Source organism: Rhipicephalus sanguineus, chromosome 1 (genome assembly GCF_013339695.2).
Source record: "Rhipicephalus sanguineus isolate Rsan-2018 chromosome 1, BIME_Rsan_1.4, whole genome shotgun sequence".
NCBI classification, from domain to species: domain Eukaryota; kingdom Metazoa; phylum Arthropoda; class Arachnida; order Ixodida; family Ixodidae; genus Rhipicephalus; species Rhipicephalus sanguineus.
In genome coordinates, this window is record NC_051176.1 from 335,722,686 (window position 1) to 335,747,721 (window position 25,036).

Here is a 25,036-nt window from a genome sequence, read left to right on the forward strand (position 1 = left end):
GCAATACCGGTTATCCCGGCCTCTACCAAAGCTCTACCAAAACAGCAGAGGGCAGCACGGGAAAATGAAAGAGGCAGATTATATTTGGCTCATGTGTTCACTGGAGCCTTGATTACAGACCAGCAGTGTTTTCTGACTATGTTCGAAAAGTATTGCAGGGCCCCTTTTCAGAAGGTCAAGTTGGTGGCAGTGAAGTCACAGAGATAAGTTACTGTGATCTAAAAGCAATGTGTTCCTTGCTAGTGTGTTTAAGCTTGGTGTTGCTTGTTTGCTGCATCAAACAGTGCATGCTGTTGCCCTGACCCGTGTCATGCTCCAAGGGTTTTTACAAACCTTCATGTTCAGAAATTGGCAGGTACGCATGTACATTTATCGTGGCCCACCTATGCTAGGCTGCCATTTTTTTTTCTTTTTTTTACTGTGTAGGGAATCCCAGAGATAAAGTCACTGTAGTGTCATCTGTAACATGCATTTGCAATAGCATGTCACAGCATCAGTAAGGCAATACACATTCCCGTTGTCATTACCAAGGGCGTTCATGTGTTCACTTGCGGTTGGCATCTTCCTGTTCCAAGTTACCACAACACTTAGGAGTGTATCCGCAAGACTACACACATGTTCCACCGTCTCGCTGTGTATTGTGCTGCTTTCTGATATTTTCATGCAGAACGGTTTGGGTAAGTGATGAATTATCTTTTGTGTATATGGCTGCTACAATAGCTCCAGGTACATGCAAAGAAAGTGCATCATCTAATCAAGACTGTCTAACAATATTTCTAAATTGCAAGGAAAATTATGCAGACAAAAAACTGAGATCAGGAAATAAAAAAGGAAAACGTTGCTACTATATTGTGTATTGGAGTAAGTCGTCTGTACTTTTTTGTCGAGGTTCAATTGCAGAACCCGTACATATTGGGATTTTTGCTGTGAATCGTACGCATGTAAATGTAGCTTCTTGACCCCTGGTTCCCTCGCAGCCACACCAAGGATGGTTTCACGAAAGTTCAGATCCCCAGTCTGGATGCCACCTTGCGGGATGTCCTCGACCAAATGCTCAAGAAGCGCAAGGGCTTGCTACGCTCCTTGGGTATGTCTTGGGCAATTTCATCCATCTTTTAACTTCTCTTAAATGTAAGAGGAGGCCACTAGGAATGCGTAAGTGGCGCCTGGCAAGTTGTCACACCTTAGGACCACCAAATGATGTTATCGCAGATCAGGTAAAGTTGTAGGTACACAATTGTACTTTAACAAAAACAGCTATGTTCTTCATTGTTTTAATTACATGCTGTCTCATTTATAGGACGTTGCGTATGTGTGTCGAAAACAATGCGACAAGTGCTTTATTCTAAGAACGACTTGTCCTGCAAATGTCTAGGGCCCGAGTTTCATGTTGAAGACTACCGGGAAGTGGGCATCCCTATAGACTTGGACACCACCATCCGGACGAGTGGCACCCTTGAGTTCACCCTAGTGTCAGAGGACGGTGAGTGCTGCATAACCTAGAACATTTAAATAAAAGTAGTAAAAGATTATTTTTGCAAAGGAGTTTGGTTTTTTTTCTTTTCTTGACCAAAATTTTTAATCCTCAAAAGTAACAACATAAAATTTAAATATTGGTCAGAAAGCGGACTAAAAAGTGAAACCTAAATCATGCAGTTAATCGGCATGGTTTGTTCTGTGCGAGTTGTGCATTGACATGTTTGTGTTTTAATGTGAAATTGACTGCAGGGGATTTGTTTAACCTCATATTTCTTGTCAGGGAAATACACTGACAGTCTGTTCACATTCCTTACCTGTATAGACAAGAATATTCTACTCTTTAACACTGGTTTATTGACAACCACTCTTAATTTCGACCTGTGTCAGCTGTCTGCACAGCCCAAGGAGGTCTGCCAATTTGATGGTGTGGCTGCTGACGACAAAGCCTGGAGCACCGAGCACTGGCAGGAATAGTTTCATGCAAATCATTTGATGAACAGATGTATATAAAATAACAGTCCTGAAAGAAAAAAAAGCACACAAAACTTAAAGAGGGATCTGATAGGAACCTATCACATTCCTGATTTGTTAACAGGCATAATAAAGCATGTGCAGTAAAATCCCATTAATACGTACCTGCTGGGAACACAACCTAACTACACACTAAATGGTAGTGCACAGTAACTGCTAAGTACAAATTTGCTTATCCTGACATGAGCCACCCCTACCAAAAAAGAAACAAACACAATGCCGCAGTAAATGTTGTCTAAAGTACCGACTACAGGGTCTTTTTTTTTTTCCTTTTTACCTAAGCAAAGAAAAAAAATCTTGATCTGTCATACGACCATGCAAGTAGGTGAACTGACATTGCTAGGATGCATTTCCAAACTATGACGGAACACGCACAATGCTGACTTGGCGACAGAGTGGACGGACTAATCGTCCACCTTTCCCCGATGCACTTGTGTGCGTTTGTATAGCAATCTGCTGCCGAACAAAATCCAGGTCCGTTACATCAGTGGCGTAGCCAGGGGGGGCACACCGGGCCCATGCCCCCCCCCCCTCCTCCCCCGGAATTTTTTTTGCCATGGCATACATAGCTCAAAATGACACTCGATCACATCTGCCTGCCCGACCCCCACTTCAGATCAAGGAGGTGCCCCCCCCCCCCCCCCGAAAAAAATTTCTGGCTACGCCCCTGCGTTACATTAAAATGTGTTGCCTGCTGCAGCGTGGAACTGATCGTCCCTAGGTAGCTGTGAGCAGTTCATTGCCTATTAAGCTCATGCCACCTGTGCCGAAGAGTTTGCTATACTATACAAGCGTGTTGGCCGTGGCAATGTTCTTTGTACCCGCTCTACTCTTGATCTTGCATGGGTGTAGTGAATATCTTGTTGGGTGGGTCAGTGTGGCAACAGCGAGCGGCTTTCATTTTTTCAAGCAACATGCACACCGCATCTCCATGGTCCACTTGATGCTTCCGCACAAGGAGGCAGCAGTGAATGGTGGGGAGGCATTCAGTCATACTGGCATGTCGTAGGTGACCATCATCACGCATCGGTGCTTTTCCAATGCTTATCGATAACGTCATTGCCACACTCGGGCCGAAGGCAGAATGATTATTCGACCCGTCTCTGCACTTGTCACAAAGTCAGGAGACCTTTTGTGGCAACTTTTGTGGCACCGGCCACACCGCAAGTTGAGGGGTGGCGTTCATCTTTATAGTACATCAAAAGGAGTCACAGTACACTTTAACCACTGGCGTAGGAAGAGCCACTACAGCATAAGCAGTCAGCGAGTGCATTCATTGAGTGCTTTCATGGAGACTTGGTCGAGGACTTGTTATGTTAAGACTATGTTTTAACCTTTGGTACGTTTAAAGTGAGGGCATATTAACAAGGTTTTACTGAAACAATAGCAATATGGGATAAGTAGTTGCAGAGGAAATGAGTCTTGCATCCATGGGATGTATTAGTTAGAGGCGACAACAGGCCAAACGGTAGATTCAATCTGCATAGGTAATGAGGAATCCTGGCATAGGCGGCCGCATTTCGGTGGGGAAAAACCCAAAAGCTGCTTGTGTACTTGGGTGTGGATGTACTTTTAGCACCTGCATGCTATGCAGACAATAAATAAATACATAGTACACACTTTGTCTATGTGTACCTTAAAAAAAAGTACTGGAACAACATTTTGAACTTGTTTTTGCCTTAACTGATGGTTCTGGACATCTAATCCTAGACGAAATACTTACAATAGTAAGCCTCAGAGATCCCTAAATACATAATGAGAAAAACGTTTCTACAAGAAGTCTCATTTCTAAGGTGTGTGTGTGTGTCTTGATGTGAAGACACAGAAGGTGGTTGCGTGGAAGCAGAATATTGTGTTGTTGTGACACTTGCTCCAGCTTGCTCAGTCGTGTATTATGCTGCTACTTTTGGCCAGTTAATTAGTAGTAGCATAGATGCTTATTTTTGGCAGTTGATTAATGCGTGCTAGGATCACTCACATGTGCTCCTTGTCGCTCATTTAGTGTGTCTGAATTTCTGCATGCAGCGGTGTTATCAGCAACCCAACCAGATGATTATGCTGACCGGGACATGACCGCGATGGAAGCTCACCTGTACCAAGCATTCAACGTGGCCCTTGTGCCTCGCATCGGACGTAACACTGAAGTCCAATTAGGTGAGTATGGCACTTACTAGGAATTGCTCCTGTCGCTCACTAAGAGGCATTATTTAAGAACTATTGTTGAACAATGCAGCGCTGTGTACTGACGGTTTTGGAACTTATCGACCAGTAATGTAGCTACTGGTAAAAACTGGCTTGTACCTTGAGAAAACATACGAACATTTAAAGCCTGCGTCACATGAGGCAGCTTTCATCACACCAGAAGTGCAATTTCCATCGCATGCAACAGAAGTCACAGGCCTCCTGTAACTGGATTTCTCGAAATTGGTCAAACATACAAAATCGTAGTTGGTGGCCCTTTTTTGTTTGCGGCCTTCATAACAGAGGATAAATTTTGTACCGTATTTACTCTAATCTAATGCACACCCAATTTTTACGAGAACAAAATGATAATGAACCTGAACGTAATGTTACCAGATTCTTAAAAGGAAACATTGACGTGCCCCTATGTTGAGGATCATAAAGAATAGAGGGACAAGCGAAATTTGCCTTTATAGCATGAGAAAGTTATTCTCACAGTTTCTTGTCTCTTGTGATGCAGTTTTTCTGGATTTAAGGTCATTTTGAAATATGCCTTGATCGTGTGCCAATTCAAGGACCGTTACCTTGACAAGCTCGGTCTGCATAGAGTTGCGGAAGAAAGTTTGCAAGCTTGTCTTTGAAGTCCCCACTTTGAGCTTGTAGGAACTTTTCCTGGTCAACATGCAAGTGCACACAAAGAAGACTGGATGTAGCTATCCTCAGCATGCCAAATAACCTTATAGGCATAGCGAGGGCTGGAAAGTTCGGGGGTATTCACACCTGCCTCTCCAGAAAAATGTACAGTTTGTACTCGTATATACAATATTTCCTTGTGTATAAGACATGGCTTTTTTTTTTTCCAAGAATTTTCACGGTTCTGTCTTACACAAGGACATCCGCCCTTGCACATCCAATATGTCCATTTTTTTTCTTGAACTACACTAACCTGTACATGGCACCATTCCAAAAAAAAACGAAATTTAATATTGATATAATAGTGGAGTTACTATGGCCTCAGATGTCAACTGAACAGCCGAAGAGGTCTTAGTCGCAGCAAAGGCCCCTGTTGTCATGTATACTATATTTTGCTGTTCTTGTTGTTTTTTAAGCGAAGCGTTTAACCCACAGAACTGACACAATAAATAAGAAAAAGGCACTACGGTGTTTCATTGTACATTGTAGTGCCCAACCTATACTAGTTACAAAGATGAAAGCACCACTTCTTTATCATCATCGTGGGTTTCTATGTGAGAAATCTTGGCAGTCCACCCATAGTCGCAGCTTCTGGCTTCCTGTTGCCATCTATCTTTTGTATGTATGTGTTTGGGTGCAGTGTGATCATTGTTTGCGTATTCATGTTGAGCATGCAACATTGTAAAGGATAGGCCAACGACAGGCTTCAAGTTGTTTGCAACATTGCAAACAACAGTGAAACAACTTGTAAATGAGCATGTGGCCATGTTCGTTTAAACGTGCAGGAAACGCAACGTGCGCATTTCGCCGTTTAGTGTGCAAACTCTCATTCAACAAAAGCGCCAATCACGGAACCTGTGTTGCTACCTGTATATAAATAGGAAAACACCATTTGGCGAGCGGGGCTCGTCAAAAGCCTCTTGGAACTTTGCTGACGACCCATGACGAGCACAGGTCGTCATAAGCACTTAACGGGTTAATCAAGCTGACCGGGTTAAAGGTGGGTGCATCTTATAGTATAACATCTTTTTTTTTTCCCGAAAGAAAGTTGTAAAAAGATGGGGGTGCATCTTATACAAATGCGTCTCTTATACACTGGGAAATATGGTATTTTTACACACACAAGAATACAAAATAGGAAAGTCGAACCCCGCTTCTCCTAAAAAAAGTAATAATAAATCCTGGCTGCACCCCTGAACAAGACAGTTCTTTTTATGCAGTGCAACTCTCATGCATTCACCTCAAAATGCTAACATCTTTGAGCCCTCAGAATACCGCAAGTAAGTCACCTTTATACAGCACATTGCCTGTGGAGATACCATACCCTTCACCAATGGTACACGTATGACTTTCTTTCAGCAAGATAATATTCCTAGCTCTACAGCTCTTTAAGGATACAGCTAACTTCAGACGACACTGACAAATTACGCCAAGATTGTCAAGCTTCACTGTACAGATGAACCTGTTTTTTTTTTTTTCTGTAGTTTTCATACCTTCCAGTAATAATCTTCTTCAAGATAAGAAATGATTTGCAGTCTCTCTCGGGGGCCTTTGTAGAGCAGGCATTCAAGGCTTCGATGTTTCATCCATCAAGGGTTACTGATAGCACGTACTACAGTCGACGTCCGATTTCCCGGACCCTCAAGGGACCGCGAAAACGTCCGGAAAATCGGGCAGTCCGGAAAAACGAATGCACGTGAAAACGCACCTTTTTGGTAGGTATTTTTAGCTGACGGAGAGGGTCACTGCCAGGAGTACAAGATTCCCATTGCAATTCAGCCAATGCATCGTTTAGGTGGCTCTGAAAAGAGCCGTTTATATAAAAAAAAACACAAAAAAATACGACGTGGCCGGCGCTACCTCATAGGTCAGCACTTGGGCGCAAAGAAGTCGCTGATTTTCTTTTGCACGGCGTTCTGCTTGCCCGCGATCATGTCTGCCTCAATTTCATTCAACGTCATGTTGCCGCTGTACACCGATGACAGTGTCATCAGTGCTCGCGTCAACTCCAAGCTCGTTGGCTGTGTAGGAGCTGGCTCTTCGTTCTCGGTGTCGGAGTCGTCGGAATCCTCCGTAACTTGACGAATGATTTCATCATCCGTCAACTCCGCACATAGCTCGAGGTCTTTGTCAGCGTCGGCGAAGCCCTCAAAGGTTATCCCGTCTGGAATCGACACGCCGGCAGCGCGCAGATCGTCGAAGGCAACGTCCGTGGATGGCAGTTCATCACACACTGCTGTCCACTTGGGGCGAGACAGCCGTCTCGGCGTCGAGTGTGAAGCCCGCGTGGCGAAAACAGTTCCGCAGAGTCTCTTGCGTAACCGCCTTCCACGATTCCGCTAGCATGCCGACTGCAGACCTGAGGTCAACAGCGTAGCTTTTCCCACTGGCGGAGCAGAGCACCATGTGGCTGAGCACGTGTGATTTGTAATGATGCTTCAAGTTACGAATCACGCCTTGGTCCATCGGCTGCAGGATTGCTGTGGTGTTCGGCGGCAGAAATTCAATCTGTACAGCCTTTAGGTCCTTGATGTGGCCACTGCGCAGCGCAGTTATCCACAAACAGCAGAATTCTTCGATTTTGCTGCTCGAACCTTCTGTCCAGCTTGCGCACGTACGCTTCGAATAGCTGCTGCGTTACCCACACCTTCTTGTTAGCTTCATAGAGAACAGGCAGAGTTACTGACCCCTTGAAACATCTTGGATGCTTCGACTTGCCTATGACAAGTAACGGAAGCTTCTCGCTGCCTGACATGTTGCTGCCAACGAGGACAGTGAGGCGCTCCTTGCTGTGCTTGCCGCCGTGGCAGAGGGTCACCAGCAAATGTAAGCGTTTCCTCTGGCAGCAGCTTGTAAAACAGTCCAGTTTCGTCGCAGTTGAAAATATCATTAGGTGGAAACTGCTGAAGCAAGGACTGCAGATTTCCATCCCGATATTCGGCGACAACGGAATCGTCGACGGCGCCGCTTTCTCCGCACATCTTCTTGAACTTCAAGTCATTGCGGCTCTTGAAATTGCGAAGCCATCCATCGCTGAACTTGAAGTCCTTCACGTTCATCTGAAGCACGAAAACCTCCGCCTTCTGCTTCAGGATGTCGCCTGACACCGGGATTTTCTTAGCGATCATGGCACTGAGCCACACGAGGAGCGCTTCCTCGAGCTGCGGGTAAACACCGTGACTCGCATTCTTCTTTCCAGCCCCGGTTGATTTGGCAGCCACTTCCAAGATCTTCGCCTTGTTTTTGATGAAGTCCGATACAGTTTGCTTCGAAATTCCGAACTCCCTCCCCACCTCTGTCTGCGACCGACCGCTTTGGACTTGTTCAATGATGGCGGCTTTCTTCTCCATCGTGAGCCTACGAGGGGGCTTTGTGCGCTTCAAAGGCGCGGACGAAGACGAAGGAGCAGTCGGTGCCATCGCTGTAAACGACGAATCCGCTCGACGAAAAGCGCAACACGAAACAGCTAGGAACTCGGTGGATGCTGAAGGTCAGGAAAGGTGATCACTGAAGATAGCACGCAGCAGCAAACGATCAACCGCAGACACGACCGTAGAGCTGGCAGAGCTGACAAAACAACACGTGAACGAACACAGTGAGGTTTGGCTTGGCTAAGCTACGGCTGGCAACGGATTGACACGTGCGGTTTCGAGGTTACGGCAGCCGCGGCGCGGTGCGGCGGTGCTGCTGGCCACACCTGCGATGCGAGTATGGTGGGTTCGAGGATATGAAAACAACCAAAATGGCGGCGTCGGTGGTGACTTTGGGTCGGCGGTTAACAGTAAAAAGTCTGGGAAATCGGATGGCGAAGGCTATAAGCGTCCGGAATTTCGGACTTTTTAATACATTGACTCTATGGGGAACTTGACGGTGCCACAGATGAGTCCGGGAAATCGGGCATGTCCGGAATTTCAGGCGTCCGGGAAATCGGACGTCGACTGTAGACACGAAAGACAGGCAGACACAACGAAGGCTGCGTCCAAAAGAGGGGAGAGTGGTGCCGTACAAAATGAATCGGATGGCAAGGTGCAGTCGTGCCTGCCGCTCATCAGTTCTAGTACGCTACCTATCTGAACCCACAACAGAATGCCGATGCCGGTAGGCTGTTGCCAGTGCCACAAATGTGGTTTCGGTGTCATACTCGATTGTAACGCACAGGCCATTTTTTTGCTCGTTTTATCGGGAAGAATGGTGCATGTTAGATTCGAGCAAGTACAGTAGTTGCCATTTAGTGTGTAATGCCATTCAGCGTGTAGTTACATCGTGTTCTGCCGAAGTATGCCTCCCTTGATTCATCTTTACTGGGAGCACAGAAATGTAGCCCTCATCAAGCTACAATACTTCTTGGCTGACCCCCGCATACTTACTTTCATACCCACAATGTACGTACTTCAATAGGAATAGAAAACTACTTGGTCTTTATATAGAACATCGTGGCAAAGGCAATGGTAGAAATTCACCACTAGTGTCCTTTTAATCGTGATCACAATAATAGTGGTATTCATAGTTGCATCTGTACCGAAATGGCAGTGTCTTGCTCCTTTGTGTTGTGTACTGCAAAATGTGCGCCTTTTAATTTCAAAGTTGCTAGGGCTTGCCCTCAGGATACCATTGATAATGAAATGCAGCAGGCACAGCTGAAACAACTTTCTTCTCTTTGCTGAAGAGGCATTGCTAACATCCAGTCAGCTTTAACATTGTGGCAGTTTTTCTCTGTGTAATTCACTCTTCAGTTTGTTTTGTCTTAAATGTACAGTGTGGAATACTCAAATGGCAGAGAAAGCTATGCTTATGCTTCAAAGCCCCTACTGCAAGGCTTTACCCAAGTTCATATCTGCTCTTTCTCTTTTTTCTTTTAATGAACTTTTGACAAGCATTCCATGCTTTCCTGGCAGTGTTCTGTCATTATTCTGAGCCTGATGTTAGTGTATAAATTCTTGTCCTTGACGTGTTCTTCTGACACCCTTTGCCTGCTCTCTTTATGTGCTACCAGGTATATCTGGCGAGAAGGTGGAGATAACACCTCTGCATCAGAAAGCCAAGAACCGACTATGGAGTTGGCAGCCAAAGGCAGTTACGCACAACATGAACGAGATTGCTGCATGCGAGTTTGTCCACCGAAAACACAGTTGAGTCTGGCCCCTCTGCCTGCCACTTTCTTGTTTCTCTTTGTAACAAGTACAGTCCTGTTATACCTTCCCATCGTAGCGCTTGTGCTGGTGGCATGGCACAATTGATGTGGGGTTGCTTTTACCTTTTTTTTTTTCACTATGATGTTGAACTTGCGTTGGTAGTGAGGCGAGCAAGCTTGTTGACATGATGCCTATGTGAGGCTTTTTGCAGGGCAGCACTTGCAAGTCTGTCATGCCTTTTTGGAAGCCTGCACTTGCTTTGTGTAAGGGAGAAAGCATGGGGAGTGCAATAAACACACAGTTGACATTTGTAGTCTCTTCGCACTAACGTATTCGTGTATCCAAGATAGTTAGCTGTCAGGAGAGTTATGACACTGTTGGTGTCTTCTTTTCCTGCCTGAGCTATAACCATCCTTTTACGTCGTGAATCAGTTTGTGCTTGTCTCTTCTCCCAAACGAAAAATGTTGAGGGGGTTGTCAAAGTACCACTTCTAGTTTTATTAGCATCAAGAAGACGTGCATGCAGCATTAGTAACTGTTAGCCGTTCCATATTTCACATACGGTACGGCACCTACAATATTGTTGACATAATGAAAGAGCTGCATTCTTGATCGTCACCATTGCTGTATTATTTGCACACGCAAAAGCTGGCATCCAAAGAAATGCCTGCTTCCTTTAGTGTTTGTGTGCACGTGCAGTCGTGCAATTTCCATTTTCTGACATGAATGCACCACATGACAATTGTGCACATTCAGGTATTCCAGACGCATTTATTTTTGCTGCACTGCAGGTTTCTCATCTCAGGGTACACACCATTTTGCTAAATGATGCTTAGATTGTTGCGTAAAATGAGATTTTTAAATTGGCATTGAGACTAGTTGGTTTGTACACATTGTTGCAGCTTATACATGACACGTTCATACGAGCTACAGGAAAGCATAGACAGAAGCCGCCTGCAACCATGAGTCATTACTTTCGCTCGTGCGCACCCTTTCTTTCACTCTATTCTGAGCTGTTGTATGTAGAACATCACTTTGTACTTCATGCCTAATTGGCACATTGTCAAAGGAACTGAACTGCGTTCAGTACATTGCACACCACTTACTGCACAAGCTTTTCAGTGGAGCAAAGGAAATTCACATCAGTTATGATCAACTAACGTCATTAAGCTCCTAGCTGCATAGATAATTCCAGGCCAATTGAAACCACTTTCCAGATGCTCATTTGATTTTCTCTTTTTCTGGCTTAAAATTATATAGTAGTGTCTTAAATATGTTGGTGTTTAATATCATTACGATCACAGTTCCAACTGCAAATGCAAAGCAGGAGTGTCTTTTTTTTTCCCCTGCATTTAGCTATCAAATGGAAATATCATTATTTTTATCATACAGTAAAACCTCGGTGATATGAATCTCACAAGGTCACCAAAAATATTCTTATCATCCGAAATTCGTATCATCAGAAAACATGGAAAATTAGTATGCGACAAAAAAAAAGTTGGCTTACATTTTGATTTAGTGTTTCTCAGGGCCGCAGTGACATCATCAACAGCTCTGAATGATTGCCAGTAAACTTTTTAGACATCAACGATCAGGCTTGTACTCGTAAATATGCGGTGCATGCGCGCGTGTGTAATTAATGAACCAGATGTGTTGTGACACGTGACCGCTAGTAGCCCTTTCCTAATCTTACTACACTTTTCTGCATGATACCAGAGTACTGCGGCGAAAGTGACTTAAGCGCTTTGCCCACGTTAGATAGAGGCCAAGCTCCTTCGCCAAGACTGTCCGCTTCGTCTCTTGGGGTCTTCGTCCACGTTTCATGGGACTTCATGACGGACCCACAGCCCAACTTTCAGTCTTGTTTCATAGAAGGTCTGACTGCGGGGACATGGCTTGCATCGACGGGGCAGGCATGTGTTATCACAGTACAAAGACGCTGCTGCCTCGAGCGCAGGAGCATGCGTTCACGCATCGAGAAAAAAAAGCGTGACGTCAACGTCATCTGTAATCTAAACACGAGGCAGATAAAGGCCTCCAAGATTCGCGCGCACTATCTTGGAGGCAACGACGCACAGTTGATGGCCGCGCAGCTCGCATGCCCGCGCCCGCGCGTGACTGCCGCGTCTTCGGCGCCAGCGTACGTTCGTATCAAGCATCGCGGGGTGCAAATCGGTTCGCAACAACCGTACTTTAATACAGTGCAGGCTAATGGGCCTTGGCCGGGACCACAGATCGTATCACCACGAAATTCGTACGAGCCGTGATCGTATAACCGAGGTTTTACTGTATTAATGTTTTTGCTAAGCCACTTAATGTGAAGCGAAAGGAATATGTATCTTTGAAAAGTCAATAGCGAATGCAGCTCTACTGTTACTAAGTGTACTTGATGCCTTGAAATTGGTAAGTTAAGGTTTGTTGCTTGTTTAGATAATAACTAGGGGCGTGCGAATATTCGAAATTTCAAATATTTTTCGAATAGTGTTTGCTATTCGATTCGGTTCGCACTGAAATTTTACTATTCGAATTACTCGAACTTCCCAAAGACAAATGCAGTCAATGTCCGGTTGAAAGTGACTCCTTCAGATTTTCAATATGCTTCACCTCATTACACTCTCGTATTGCGGCAAAGCTGCCTTTCAAGCTCCGTTACGCTCGAACTTGGCCAAGAGACAAAGTCCGGTTGGAAGTGGTCCCTAGATTTTCAATATGCTTCACCTCATCACACCCCCGTATTGCGGCAAAGCTGCCTTTCAAGCTCCGCTACGGTCGCAAATGTATTAACTCAAGAAAACGCTGGTTCCAATATGGAGATGAAAGATGTGGCAGAGTTGGGGGCTCAATTAATGCTGTTTTGGACCTGAAATTTGGGCAGGAAGTCCAAAAAATCGGACGCCGAAGCTTTTTAGCATCCAAAATTTCAGATGTTCTTATATATTGACGTCTACGAGGCAGATTTGGAACTCCGGACTTGAAGGGAGCACACCCTTGTCCGCCACATCAGTTGGGCTTCCACAGAAGTTGAAAGAGGAGGAGGGCCTGAGGAAATAGCATCTCTGCCTATCACGTGTAAAGTGTTGTCGGCAACACTTTGGTTGCACCAAATCATGTACATAAATGTAATTCAGCCTCTACATTGCCTCATTCTTGATAAGAAAGACAACTATGAAATATGACCCCACCAGCGCTTCATCAACCTAGCGAAAAGAAACACTTTCATGTTGCTATCTCACAAGAACATACTTAGGGATTCTCTGCAACTTTTTCTGTAATTTCACTTCGAATTATTCGAAAAATGTTTAAGAAATATTCTAAAATTATTCGAAATTATTCGATTCGATTCGCACTCAATCTTTATTATTCGAATTCGCTTCGCACCCAAAATTTTGCTATTCGCACAGCTCTAATAATAACTAAAGATGTGTTATTCATCAATCATGCGCAGTCAGCAGCAACCCCATTAATGGCATGCTAGTTCACTGTGCTTAAACTCAGTGGGCAGGAATGCCCCTATACTTTTGGCTTTATAGTGTTGTACAGACTGGTTCACTGTTACAGGGAACACGTTAACGTGGAGCACATGAAAGGTTTGCTGATGCTTGTGGTAATGCACTTAAAAGACAAGGGCGAAGGGTAAAGACAAGACACACCTAGCACAACCATTGTGCAGTTGAAGGAATTAAGGAGCCCTCTAGAGCCTGGATTGTCACTGTTTTATCCCTGCAGACTGGCTGTTTTACGTGTGTCTTGTTTTCACCTTTTCAGTGCATTTCCACATTCGTCATGCCAAGCCAACGCCAACTTGCCCAAATAGGTTTATTGACCAAATTTCGCCATCTGGCTAGACTACAATCTCCCAGCTTTGCTGCAGATAATTTGTGGTTGGTGACATTGGAACCTTGCTGCACACCTGTGCAGTGAGCCAACATTACTTCAGCCAGCTCTTGCAGCTTGTGGGCCAGCGAACCAAGGACCGTGCATTAGTGTTCCCTTTAACTGTGGACTGCACTGTACATTGAGAGGCCTCTCATTTCCTTGAGTTAGAAGCATTGCTGAGAGCACTGTGCTTCTGTAGTAACGATAGAATGGCAAGCACTAAAAAAAACAGCGTTTGAAATCTACAGAGGTAATCAACGAAGCCCATGCATTAGGCTTTTCATCATTGCTACATGCTGCTGTGTGCAAAAGTAGCCCTTAATATGTTGTTATTGTTTTTTATTATGAATTAATTTTGCTTAGTTATTTGCTAACACCTATATATTATATATTATGGGTACCTAGCATTATGGACAATTCTATCCTTAATTCAACATCTGCACATTAACCAGACATTAATCTACTCGCTCGTGGAATCACCGAACGTCACTACCAGTAATCTTGGTCTTTAACCCCTTGAGGGTTTTCGCCGTACATGTACGGCAGAAGCTTCCTGGTACCAAAGGGCTTTCGTTGTACATGTACGGCATAGCGTTTATTTTTAAAACGCGTGCCTTTTTCGACCATTTCTCTTGCTTGGCCTGTGCTGCGACACTTCGGGAATGCGTGGAATTTTTTTCATGCGCCGATGTCTCTCCGTTGTATTTTTTTTTTGCTTCCCAAAACGGCGCGCCGGCTATCGCTTGCCCATCCGAGCGCGTCCGCGGTGCAGCTGGTTTAAAGTGCACGCCTATTTCGATCATTTCTCTTGCTTTGCATGTGCTGCCATGATTCGGGAATACGTGGAATTTTTTTCATGCGCCAATGTCTCTCTGTTGTTGCTTTTTTTAAGCTTCGCAAAATGGCGCGCCGCGCGCCGGCTATCGCTTACGCAACCCGGCGCGGTTGATTTCAAACGCGCGCCTTTTTCGATCATTTCTCTTGCTTTGCATGTGCTGCCATGATTCGGGAATACGTGGAATTTTTTTCATGCGCCAATGTCTCTCTGTTGTTGCTTTTTTTAAGCTTCGCAAAATGGCGCGCCGCGCGCCGGCTATCGCTTACGCAACCCGGCGCGGTTGATTTCAAACGCGCGCCTTTTTCGATCATTTCTCTTGCTTTGAATGTGCTGCCACGCTTCGGGAATACGTGGAATTTTTTTTAATGCGCCGATGTCTCTCCGCCTTCTTTTTTTTTTTTTTTGCTTGCGAAAGAGGCACGGCGGCTTTCAATTGCGCATCATAACGCGCGCACGCGGTGCGGCTGGTTTCGGTTTCGTCCTTCGGGTGGTTTTCGCTTCTTGCGCCTGCGAAGCTGATGGCTGTTGGGTTTCTAATCTCTCAAAGGGTGACCGTTTGTTACGCTCTCGTTTATTGCTCCCTGGGGCGCGATTATATCTGTTTCTGTGCGGCGCTAAATTACACAAACGACGCCGCCGTGATTGCGTTTCCAGTTTTGGGGTCTCGGAAAAACTAAATACGTCTTGTTGGCGATAAGCCGAAGGATTACTGTAGCTCTTTCGCTCTTTTTGCTTTCCGGACGGGCGCACAACCATAGAGTTTTCTTCCGTGCACTCACTGACACAGTTCGCTTACGCTATGGAAGCGCGCGCCGGTTGCTCTGCTGCCGGTGAGTCGAGCAGCGATTCTTCCGATGCGGACTATTCCCCAAGTGCCGAATCAGAATCTGATTCATTGGATTTCAGTTTGTCAGACGAGGATTTTTTGACGAGTTCAGATTCCGATGACGATCAAGGAGCGACATCTGAAAAGCGTGTGCGGCGAGCCATGCTTCAGACTATCACACGCTGAAAAGTTTTTCTGTTAGAACACGAACAATTTTAACCGGAAAAGTACTCTCGTGTGCTTAATTTTGTATGTCTGTGAGCTATGTTTACTACAATGCATAATTTTTATTTATAAAAAACTGTTAAGTTTTTTTTTAGGATTTTACTTGATTTGGTTACGAATAAACCATGTGTATGTAACAACAAAAATGATTTTTTTTGTCACTTTACGATCACGAAAAAAAATTTTAGACAATTTTTTTCTTAAATAGAATCGTCTGAAAAGTTTATTTCAGTAATTAAAAAATTACACATTTCTGGACTGGATTTCACAAAAAAATTCGACCCTCAAGGGGTTAAATGCTGTGCTTCTTAGAGTTGCAGTGATGTGATGAAGCAACTGCTTTGCACTTTAGAGAACTGGAAAGACTCCCAGTGTATTGTTATAAATTTTTGTGTACACCTGTACCCATCCCCATCTTTTTTTTTTTTTCCTACCAGGCATGGGCTCTCCAGAGAAGTGTGTGGTGAAAGTGGTGTACTTATCTGGTGGAGAGTTCAAGAACCATGTGTTTGAGACAGACCCCGGCACAGGCATCTGTGATCCGGAACAAGCTGGGCTACATCCTCGTCATGCGCACCAGTCCAGCACGTACTCAGTACCTGGCACTAAAGGAGCGAAAGTTGCTCCGCAAGCAAGCCTCCTTCCTGCTGCCTAGCTAAGGCCTTGTTCCTCGAACTACTTCTTCGAGCGCCATCCTCCGCCCCGCACCTTGTGCTACAACACGCGACAGCAAATGAGGCATGCAGACGGAGCACGTGTGTTGTGCTCCGAATTGTGCTCAGATTATTTGTTGTGTTGTCAGTCGTCTCGCATGCCTCGTGCTTTGCAGTGCATCACTCTAGTGGAAGTGAGGTTCCTCCCTCCTTTTTGTCTCTCTCTCTCTCTCTCACACACACAGCATGTCCCACCCCTCTGCTTTCTCCTCTAACCAAATTCTCACATTTTCCGCAAGGCTGAATTACAAAGAAAGCCTGCAGTTCAACTAGGTAGTGCTGTGAACTTGGTCATGCCTTTCCACTTTCATTTGCCGCGACAGTAGTCTTCATTTACAACCACCGCCTCCTTTCTGGGTGCAGCTCGTAGACACGTGCTCTGAAGCCCATCATTTTCTTCTGCATTTTACGGCCTTGAGCAAGGTACTTTGGCACCTACACCACCGGTGATCTTTTTTTTGTGAGCGATGGACATGTCTTAACTGTGAGAATGCGAGTCACATTAGGTGAATGACCTCGTTCGTTATTTCTGCATGTTGGTCACTGTGCATTGTTGCTTGTTTTTTGGCTCTCACAGTGGTTGGTCCTGAGACTTTGACAGGCTTGGGGGTTCCTTTGGCACACTTGCCGCCCTGTCTTCCATCCCATCCTCCCTTCATCTCATCCCGAGTCTGTGTTATGTTCGTGCCTAGTGGTGCTTCGTGCTGGACTCATGTCTTGTCCTTGTTAGTTTGTGCAGATAGCAGTGTACAGCTTTAAAGGGGCCCTCTGGCACTTTCCAAGCCCCTGTTTTTTTTTTTTTTTTTTTTTTTGCGGGTTGCGTAGACTGATAGTTGATGCCTCTAGCATAGTTCGTAGACTTAATATGAAAATAGTTTATCTTTTAATAACGCAGAGAGATCATCACATTGCTGCCAAATGCATCAGTGCATAGTGGGGCTTGCCAGAAGCATTTCTTATGGAAAGGGTGTCATCAGGAGCTTGCTCATAATCGGTGAAGAACAAAGTTGTAGATAACTAGTACTTCACTGCTACAAAATCTTTCTTGCAGTTTTGTTTTGGTTTTGTTTGCTGTACTTTTTTTTATATTAATGCATATAGATATGGCCTAAAAAAAGTAAGCACTACAACTACAAAGAGTCGGTAGCCACTGGCTGCTCTCTCGCCTGTAGCCTCTGAGCATAGGGAAGTAAATCTTAGAGAAGCATAGACAAGTGAGAAGTGAATACGAGCAGTGAATATGTGTGAAAGGCACTTTTCTCACTTGTGTGCCCTCGTGAGCTGCCTTGTTTTGTACTTCTGCACACTAGTGAGTGTTGTTCAAGCGGTGAATGTTTCTCACCTTGGCACATTGTTGTTGCCTCACCCTTGTCTGTGGGGGTGCAGCTTCACGTTATTTGTTGTTACTGCGGTAATGGCGTGATCATTACAGCGGGTAGAACAGGCAACCATGGAGCGCAAACTTCCACTACATAGGTGCTTCTAGCTCTTGCCGATATCAGCACCAGGTTACGTCACTGAGTGAGAGAAATCGGTGCGTATGACCCCGTGAAACTTAGGTTGAGGGCAGGCTTTTCTTTTTTTTTTTTTTTTGTAGTTTGAATTTACTCCATATATTTGTTTGGTAGAATAGCTTCGTACTGCACGCTCTGTTGCTGCCATTTTTCCTGCATTTATCTCTCCATGTATCAGTCTATACAACCCACAAATAAAAAATGGCAGTTTGAGAAGCATAAGAGGGCCCCTTAGCTCTTTCAGCTTGTATATAAGTGTATAACTCGAAAGTTGGGCAGTTAGTGACATCTTTCCCGGTACAATGAGCACCCCTTTTCACATCGGATGCTCTTCATTATCTCTAAGCCATGTGACACTGGGATAGAATAATGCACCATCAAGTTTTGAAACTTGAACCGTGACTTAAAGGCCACAATGTGAGACAAGTGAACTGTGAATTGAACAGCCAGAATTGGGGAGCCATATGTACATATTTGCTGTTTATCATACAGAGTGGTGTAGTTTGGGGAAAAGAAAATGTGTGCAAAATGGGCAGGAAGAGCACCGGACCTTGCTTGGTTTCACAGACCCACGAGTAATGTTGCAGAAGCCAAGAAAACTTGGAAACCTGCATCAGCTACACAAAGTGAGTTACACACCAAGCAAAAGTGTTATGGGCGTATCTGTTAATTTTATAACCTCCTCACTTGCGTACCATATGGCACTGGTGTTACGTACGACAGCATTTCCTGCCCCACTCAGATTTCTCTGCAGTTCATGCAGTCCTCCTTTTTTTTTTTTTTTTTTGTATGAAGTAGTATGAAGAAGCATCTGCTCATTTCATGCACACTGCCTTCTGCAAAGAGTGTGGGGATGTTTATGGTTATCTGTTACTCAAATGACTTGGAGAATGAGTTTTCGGTAAATGCAACTAAGTACTTGCTGCGTGTCATGTGATCCACAATATGTCAGAGAAAGGAGGAGAATTTCACAGACAAGTGCCGAAAACATAATTCTAACGAACATAATCCTAACGGATGCTTCCTGCATGACACTCACGTAGGCCTCATCTTTCTTTGCCGATTTCTTTCTTTCTTTCATTGAGAGAGTGCTCCCACCACCAAGCTTGGTAACTGTTCCGCCCCCATCTTTGCAATCTTAGTTTCTTCGGCCACTACGTTTTGCTGAAGCAGTGAAGTGCAAAAGGAAGTGATAGCAGCCCATGTGGTATCTGCTATGCAGATCACACCCTGTTCCTACCTCTAGTTTTGTAGTGTTTGTAGGTGCAGCAAGAAATCTGCTGCGTGACCTGTGTGGAGCGCTCAAAATGTTTCAGAGTGCTCGCACTATTTTTTACTTCTCACGAGTTGTTGCAGCGACCCTGAAGCCTATATGTGCCGGTGATTTCACAAGAATGCGCATTTCACCCAGAGACACACGAAATTATACACTATGTATCAACTGACAGGTTTTGCACATTCTGCCTTGTAGGCCCTCTTCTGTGTCATCTGCGTAATTTGTAAGCATCACCGTTTTTTTCTACTGCATAGTCACCTCAGATTGATGTGATTTTGCTAACTGAACTCTGACTGACAGCATGGGTTCATACGCAATCAGTGTTTACATTCACAGTATGTTACATGCTTATTCTGGCTCTGTGTAGAAACTAAACTCTCCTCTTGTATAGCGTGATCAAAAAGCAGTGTGTATTGTATGCCGCTTGGAATTTACATCTGCTGCTCATTGTACAGCCTTCATTCTGTGTGGCTTAAGGTAATCCTTAAAAAAAAAAAATGAAGAAGAAGAAGAAAGAAAGAAAATGTGATGTTGCCCCAATGCAGCATTTCAAGTAGTCCTCTTGAGGGTGTCTACTAGATGCGATCATAGTGCATTCTTGAAAGTGCAACAAAGTATGGAGATCACACATTGCAAGGAAAAGGAAACAAAGCGAGTGAGTGCACTTGTGGTGCTTGGCTTGCCCCGACACCCGAATGGTTTTACCATGGCATAAGTATCCAATGTCGCAAGGAAGGCAGCAATCGCATTCGAGAGCTTGTGTTATTTGAGTATTTCCGTGGCAGTTCTCGGTGAATATGATAATGTGGGAATTTTGACTGACTGTATTAGCATTACATTCATGCTAGTAAGGTTTTGTAGTCCTGCACCAATGCAAGACTGGCAAGCTCAAAAGCAGCTCTATGTTTCCATCCTGTATATTCTGGCAGCAGGACTCGTAGTACCACTACTTGTAATACCACAGCGCACGTGGCTGTGCCGTTCTCTGCAGGAGTGCATAAACTGTCTTTGCGAGAGCAGCAGAGATAAGGGGAGCTCCAGAAGCCGACCGATTTGCACCGAACTTGCGTATTTTACGTGGGATGTTGGCTGTTCGAAAAAAAAAACCTTTGCTCAAATGGCTATGGACACGCATTCCATCATTTATGCGTGTGAAACATGAAAGGTGTTCCACGAAGCTTTCAACAGCCTCTGGCTGTGAAGGTCTGCCATAATGCTACACAGGTGATGTTCTGATTGCTAGCCTCGTTTTTAGTTTGTGATGACTGTAGCAACCTTGCTGCAGTGAAGGAATCATATTTGATTTTCCTCCTTCGTGGAGACTGACTATATGTTGGTTTGTCATGCATGTTCTTTCTGTTTTTTGTTTTCTGTTTCATGAATCTGTTTTGTTTGTGTAACTTTGTTAGCAGAAGTTACTATTGTAACACTGTCCAAAGAACAAGAATTGTAAGTAAAATTTTACAAGTAGAAAAATGCTTTGATACTGCCGAGTTTCTTGCATTTCTTGATTTACGGTCTCACGCTAGCCGCTGAAAAGGTTCCACAGGTGCCATGAATCAAGTGAGACTTCATTGGTGTGCTTAAAGGGGCCCTGCAACACTTTTCGAACGTGGTCAGAAAATCCTGCCGATGGGTAGTCGAGGCTGCTGCGAGCATGCGAGCCAAACCTTATAGCACAGCACACGGCAGGAAATTTACAATTAAATTTTAATGTCGCCTTGAAATCGCTCGCTCTTCTCTCGACAAATGATGTCGTATACCCAAAGTCAACTGGATCTCCTAAATGACACGGCCATTGGCTGATGTGAGCATCGTGAGCTGCGTAGTTACCACTGCGGCTGCCACGGTGTGCCGTGACATGCCTGCACCGCGGCACGTCGCGGTACGGGCACGTGAGTTGTGCGAGTGTTAAAGGAAAACAAGAAAAGAAAGTTCTCAAGGTCATGACGCGCGCTGGTGCACGGACATAGCTTCTTGCCCCCTGGTCGTCCCCCCACCTCTCCTGTGTAGCTTTCAGCGCGCTCACTATGACGAAAGGAGAGGAGTGAAAGCACTTAGAGCATTCTACAAATCCCTGCAACTCCACTCACACTTGACAGATTTTAAAAATTTTTGCAGCAGTCGATTCATGGGGCGATAAACTCTAATATAATGAGGTTATTTGATTATTATGTGGAAAATGGTCGCAGGGCCCTTTTAACACTGGTTTTAATTAGCTCTTGTTGATATGCCCATTGCTCTTTCTAGCAATATTGTTGTAATGTAATTGTGTTAAATCACCAAAAACAATTCCTTGTGGCCTTTTCCTCACCTCGTCTATGAAGCCAAAACTTGTGAACTTTCTCACTGAGCAGGGCAGGTGAGCACACTTTCACACACTTGCGGGAACCCTTTTAGCAGAGACATCCTCACATATCGGAGACTCAACCAACAGACATTTGGTCTACCGCGCAAATAATTCAGCAGTACAGAAGTCAGTGATCTCTGTAAAATACAAACTGATGACACATTCCTCAATCTTAACTTACTCGACAAAATATTCCCTTTGTGTAGTGGAAAGCCAACTCTGTTTCCTGTCTCATGTGATTTTCCCAACATACCCATTGGCATAGGCAAACACCTGCACATCCTACACCCTTGATAAGGAGCATTTGGAGGTACTATACTTACCAGCTTGGACCCAGGAGGGCAACTCTCCCTCATCCGACTTGTCCGGCAGGCAGTGAAGGCCAGCAGAGCCCTGGACTAAGGGCCCGGCTGTTCATATTGACTCCAACATTCTTTGACAAATAACGTTTGATGAAAAAAATGAAAAGGACCTATACAATAAGTATACTAGCCGTTGGATTAGTTTTCAATACTATCTCGATACTATCGAGGGATGCACTAGGAATATGGCAGATGTCTTGGGATATTTAGTTGGTTCAATCTCTATTAAAATGTTATAATAAAAATCGTACAATAACATGTGAATTAACTCCTGAGGCATGCTTCACGGTGTGCAATTTTTGTGCTCTCTTTCATTTGGCTGAATGAGACTACGTCAGTAGAGCAAAGATGCATGAGCAATGCTTTTTTTTTATCTTATTTTATGTGCAGTATAAAGTGAAATAGAAGGAGTGAACAAACATCACTGATCATGCTGCTATGGCATTCTTTTAAATTCATTGTTTATTTCCAAACCATGAAGAAAAAGAGAACAGGGCATAGGGATATGTCTTGCCCTGCATTTCTTTATGTCCTTGCACTAAACACTGTGTTTAAAACAAACATCACTGATGTTCTCTTGTCTGATGTTGATTTTACAGCTTAAAAACCCGCACTTTTTTTTTGTCCTTGCTTGATCTTTTTCCAGTCTTGCAAAGGGCATGTTCCATATCTCGAGTTTAAGAAAGGATTAGTGCATTATGCTTTTCAAGTGTTAAATCGGTCATCTCTTCAAAGAGCAGGGCACTCTTGCAGCAGAATGCACACGGAAACATTGGAAATGTCAAATCTCTGTGGTGCCAGTGCTGCCTAAAAGGGCCACGCACCCATATTTTACACACCAAGTTCTGCATTCCTTATATAGAATTATAAAAATTAGAGTGGACTTGCAAAATTTATTAAACCTATAAAATCTAAATAAGCATAGATGACAAAAAAAGGTCATTCCACGCCAAACGTCCCAGACATTGCGCTCGACCCTCTCCAATTGTATTGTAAAAAATTGTGGACGTTCATATCAGTGCACTATTTGCCCTCGGAAAGTACTTTTGGGAAAAAAAATTTTTCTTGTCTGTTACAGTGATTTGAATTTTGCCGTAGTGGGTGAAACATAGGTTGCGGAAAAATACTCTAAAAAATACAATACTTTACGGAACGCCTTAAATATCTGCTGTTTACTTGAAAAGGAATACCACTATCTTATTGTCACCCACTGACGACCACTACTTTGTCCCAAGATGTGCTTTGTGGTGAAGCAATGCTGCAATTCTGCGCCCACTTTGATTATTTTTTTAAAATTCTACGAATATTACAGACAAAATAGGACTATATCACATGGCTGGATAGTTGGCAGTAAGCGTGTCAAAAAAGTATTGAAGTCGATGACCGAGTAGTTTCGAAGTGGAAGGGGCGCAAACATTGAAAAATGTGTGAAATGCTCCACGTTCAGGCACATGTAGAGTGGTGATGCAGTCCAAGTAAAAATGCACGCTTGGTCTCGTTGGGAAGAGTAAACAAAGGACATTTATTTGTGAAAGTTTCATCGGAGTGTTTTTTATTTTGGGCGAGAAACAAAAATTTATGTTGAGCGTTCGCGGCGTGCCTGGGCGCGGGCCCGTAAGCCCGCTTCACTGCGCCGCAACTGTTCCTTGGGGCAACGGAAGTATGCAGCGCCCACGCGGGTGGCACGATCGTGTGCTGCTGTAAGTTTTCACGTTGCTGAAAACTTGCAAACAGTGTATATGGCTGGCAGAATGTTTCGGAAGGGCACTAAAGGCTGCCGGTTAGTAGTCGGAGCAGAGCACGATTTCATTGCCACGTCACTGCATGCACACGTACGACAGGAGCAGAGCTTGGGTTGTGTTTTCGATCTCTGCGGAGGTTGCAGTTCTTACTTCCGTTGCCGACGTATGGTCTTCGCCACTTGAAATGCCTGTGTTGCTGAGTAGGTGGTGAGCCCGGGATTAAGAGTGGTCAGTGGTGATGGCACGAAAAGGTGAAATGTGCGCGTACCTTTGAGGGAGATTGTAGACTCAAACCTTGCTGAGAACTCAACTTTCTGCCACGCTGCATGCGATGCTTTCATCTTAGTAATCGCCTTGCGATTACTAAGCGAAGGCGATAGACATTTAAAAGGACGAAGCGGCCTTAAAGGTGGCTTCGTCCTTTTGTATACTTATCGCTTTCGGTTTCCGTTGTACAGGCTCTCCGTCTAAAATATGACACGATAGCAGTATACTCGCCATTCGCAATATTTATCTTACGCGCTGCCAAGGGATGCGGCCGAAAGACGAACCTTCGAGTGCCGCGTGCTCGCTCGGCGACGCGATCACCGGAGCAAAGTTCACCTCTGCCGAAGATCCGAGCGTAAGAATACGTAGCACGTAGCACCATTCGGCTCCGAGGCACGAATGGCGCGAGTCACGTGCAAGCGAGCTGCCCATAAAAAAGAATTATAAGTGTATTCCCGGTGCATGTTAGCCACTTTTATTATATAATAATATATTTTAAACGAACCATCACTCGTTTTCCCTGACACTTCGTCGGCGGCACAGCGGAAAGCCGAAGAATGCGTGTTGAAACGTGAAAACTCACAGCAGCACACAATCGTGCCACCCGCGTGAGCGCTGCATACTTTCGTTGCCCCAACGAACAGTGGCGGCGCAGTGAAGCGGACTTACGGGCCCGCGCCCAGGCACGCCGCGAACGCTCAACATAAATTTTTGTTTCTCGCCAAAAACAAAAAACACTCCGATGAAACTTTCAGAAATAAATCTCCTTTGTTTACTCTTCCCAACGAGACCAAGCGCGCATTTTTACTTGGACTGCATCACCACTCTACATGTGCCTGAACGTGGAGCATTTCACACATTTTTCAATGTTTGCGCACCTTCCACTTCGAAACTACTTGGTCATCGACTTCAATACTTTTTTGACACGCTTACTGCCAACTATCCAGCCGTGTGATATAGTCCTATTTTGTCTGTAATATTCGTAGAATTTTTAAAAAATAATCAAAGTGGGCGCAGAATTGCAGCATTGC

General features: G+C 44.6%; 1 protein-coding gene across 1 annotated transcript in view; it reads left to right on the top strand.

The window, feature by feature from the left end:
- The window catches only part of LOC119379571 (target of rapamycin complex 2 subunit MAPKAP1-like), a 111,868-nt gene extending 91,093 nt beyond the window's left edge, over nucleotides 1-20,775 (top strand). Inside the window, 6 exon segments of the mRNA XM_037648875.2 lie at nucleotides 978-1,087; nucleotides 1,376-1,483; nucleotides 4,036-4,164; nucleotides 9,878-10,012; nucleotides 16,219-16,310; nucleotides 16,312-20,775. Of these exon segments, the coding sequence (XP_037504803.1) occupies nucleotides 978-1,087; nucleotides 1,376-1,483; nucleotides 4,036-4,164; nucleotides 9,878-10,012; nucleotides 16,219-16,310; nucleotides 16,312-16,440 (703 nt within the window). The 3' untranslated portion in view covers nucleotides 16,441-20,775.
- The last annotated feature ends 4,261 nt before the right edge of the window (nucleotides 20,776-25,036 follow it).